This window comes from Alligator sinensis, unplaced genomic scaffold (genome assembly GCF_000455745.1).
Source record: "Alligator sinensis unplaced genomic scaffold, ASM45574v1 scaffold634_1, whole genome shotgun sequence".
Classification (NCBI taxonomy): Eukaryota; Metazoa; Chordata; order Crocodylia; family Alligatoridae; genus Alligator; species Alligator sinensis.
In genome coordinates, this window is record NW_005842558.1 from 173,829 (window position 1) to 176,604 (window position 2,776).

General features: G+C 53.3%; 1 protein-coding gene across 1 annotated transcript in view; it reads left to right on the top strand.

Annotated features, from left to right (window-relative positions):
- The first annotated feature begins 2,199 nt into the window (after positions 1-2,199).
- Positions 2,200-2,776, top strand: part of LOC102368066 (fish-egg lectin-like) — a 10,865-nt gene continuing 10,288 nt past the window's right edge. Inside the window, exon 1 of the mRNA XM_025213995.1 lies at positions 2,200-2,327. Coding sequence (XP_025069780.1) covers positions 2,273-2,327 — 55 coding nt within the window. The 5' untranslated portion in view covers positions 2,200-2,272. The remainder of the gene's footprint in view (positions 2,328-2,776) is intronic.

Below are 2,776 nucleotides of genomic sequence, written 5' to 3' on the forward strand. Positions count from 1 at the left end.
CGAGGGCGGAGACGTTCAGTTTGGGGTGTTCCCCAGACGCTTGCGGAGTGCTCATCTTTCCCCCATTGGGCTGCAGACAGAGCTGAGCATCAAGCTTTTTTGCCTCCAGCTGGGTTTCCATCTCCATCCTCTTCTCCTCCAGCTGTCGTTGTTCCCGTTCCTTCTCACGCTGGGCCTCCAGCTCCATCCTTTTAGCTTCTAGCTGTCATTGTTCCCTCTCCCGCTGGGCTTCCAGCTTTTTTGCCTCCATCACCATCCTCTTCTCCTCCAGCTGCAGCCTTTTTAACTCCAGCTCATGGAGTCTCTGCCGCTCCCCCTCAGAGGGTGATCTCTCGGCAGCCTCCGGACTTGACGAGCGGGAGTGTGTTTCCAGGTCGGACTCAGGAGTTGACGAGCGTGAAGCTAATGCTTGCTCTGACTCGCTGGTGCACAAGAGTTTAACCAGCTCTTCCTTCTTTAGCCCTTTCTTCACGTGAAGGCCTCCCTCTTTTGCCAGTTCTTTCAGTTCAGGCACGGTCATCCGGACATACTCGTCCGCCATCCTGACTGTCAACACTATCCAGTCGACCTGATGCCAAATTAGAATTTTTTTGCTCAAGGGATTTCAGTGACTCTATTCCTTTCCCCAAATTATCCCTCAAATACAGCAGGGTATTCAGATCCCACTTCTCCACCACGTGTGGAGGGCCAGTAGGGGGCGCTCCTGCGTTGAGCCGCCCACCTCCCTGTGCCCGACCACCTTCCCGGCTCCGAGTGCCTCCCTGGGGTGCCTCCCGTCCGGCCAACCCCTTCCCTGGAGCACACCCGCTAGCCTGGTTTCCCGCTGCCACCATCCAAGGCTCTGGACTCACTTCTGGCTCTGCGCACCTTGGAAAACACAGGCCTGATCATCCAATGGGTACTAGACTACCACTTGCCAATGCAGGCACTTGGGGCACTTCCCCAAGTCAGGGGCTTAATAGGAAAGTCCCCCTTAGTCCACAGACCTAAGGGGCCTCCTCGGCATAATTTAAACCCACCCCTCAATAAGTCTCCACCCCGGTCACAAAGGAGAACTTTATTGATTACAGGGGTAGGGTGGAAACAGGGTAAAAGGTAGAGCAATATCAAGAAATATCAGAGGAATATCAGAGGAATCCCATAGAGCAAACCAGTACAGCTGAGGTAGCCGTTTCAACACGCATCTGAGTTACTGTACGCTAAATATCTAGTCTGATCTCGAGTAGCTTACTCACTCGCATCGTCCAGAGGTGGTTGGAGTATCCCTCTGGAGGCAGGGCACTCTTGCAGCATGCGGTGATGAGGAGGGAGCCAGTTTCAGATTCACCTGGATGACCGCATGGCTAATAGCTACCCTTCTTCCTGGACCGGGCCTTTAAATAACCTCTCTGACCTCAGCAGCCCGGTCCAACCAAAGCTGCCAGTGCTGGCCACTAGCCACCCAATCTAAAAAAGCATCACTGGCTACCTGGGCCAGTGAGTGGGGCTTTTCCACCCCCCTCCCCAGGTGACCACAGCATCCGCCTCCGAGGCACCAGGCTTTTGTCATGTAGGCAGGGAGGGAGATCCCCCTCCTTGAGGGATTCAACACCAGCCTCTCACACTGGCAGAGACAGGTCTCTGGAGAGGCGCAAGGCGGTGGCATTTCTGCCACATTGTACATCAAAGGGGATGGGCCCTCCCACCTTTCAGGCTAGTGATTAGGGTCTCTGCCCAGGGGGTGGTAGACCCAGGCTCTAGATGCCTCTCACCCAGAGACGGCTTGAACCTGCATCCCTACGAAGTGCTCTAATCACCAGGCCTAGTGATCACACTCTGAAGACCAGTACAGGAAATCCTTGATCACAAACTGTGACACTTGAGATGCAGAACAAAACCACAGGGTAAGGCTCATGTACTGGCCAGATGCACCTTCCCTCCACGGACCGTGGGATGGTAAATATAACATTGGAGCGGGTGGGTATTTTGTTTTCCTTGTTTGTGTTCCTCTTCTCTGCTATCACTGCGTATCGATAACATTTGCCTACTCAAAGGAACACATTGTGGTCAGTCTGAGAATTTGGATCCACCCGGAATAAGCTATCCGGGTCATAAATCCAGTGCCAACAGTGATGATGTGGTGAGGGTGAGTAGCAGGAAGCTTCAGCAGCAGTCATGAACTCTGCCTTTGTCTGTCTGATCTGCCCATGTGGGACTGCACAGCAATACCTGAATGCTATAAAAGCTCCAGATTCCCCTGGCTCCGCTACCAGCAGTCCCTGCATTTCTGAAGATGAGGGTATCCAACTTCCTGCTGCTTCTGTTGCCCGTCTTTGCAAGGAGCTCAGGTAAAGCAGGTGTTCCTTCTGCTAAAAGGCTTAACATATGCTTGTGGGATTTCAACTTGGGCTGATAGCTGGGAACTGATTTCAAATGTGAACTATTTTGGAAAGTGGTGGTGGTTTGATGAAATGCACACAGGCTTGATCCAAGCTTCTGAGGATGCATGCTTCCAGTGTCCAAAACTTGGTGCTGCCCCACCATGCAGACTTTGAGATGGGGCCCCCAGGGCTTGCAGAGCCAGATGCAGCCAGCTGTGCAGACTGTGCCAGGCATAGAGTCCAGGTGCTTTCAGAAAGGACAAGTCTAAGGCACTCTTTCTATGGCAGTGCATCCAGGTAGTTGGAAAAGCCTGAGACATGGGTCTAACTGGGGCTTGACTCGCTGCTATGCAGCAGGAAGCCTGAACACCCTGAGCACCCAGTGCAGCTCAAGCCAGTGCATCCAGGAGCTAGGG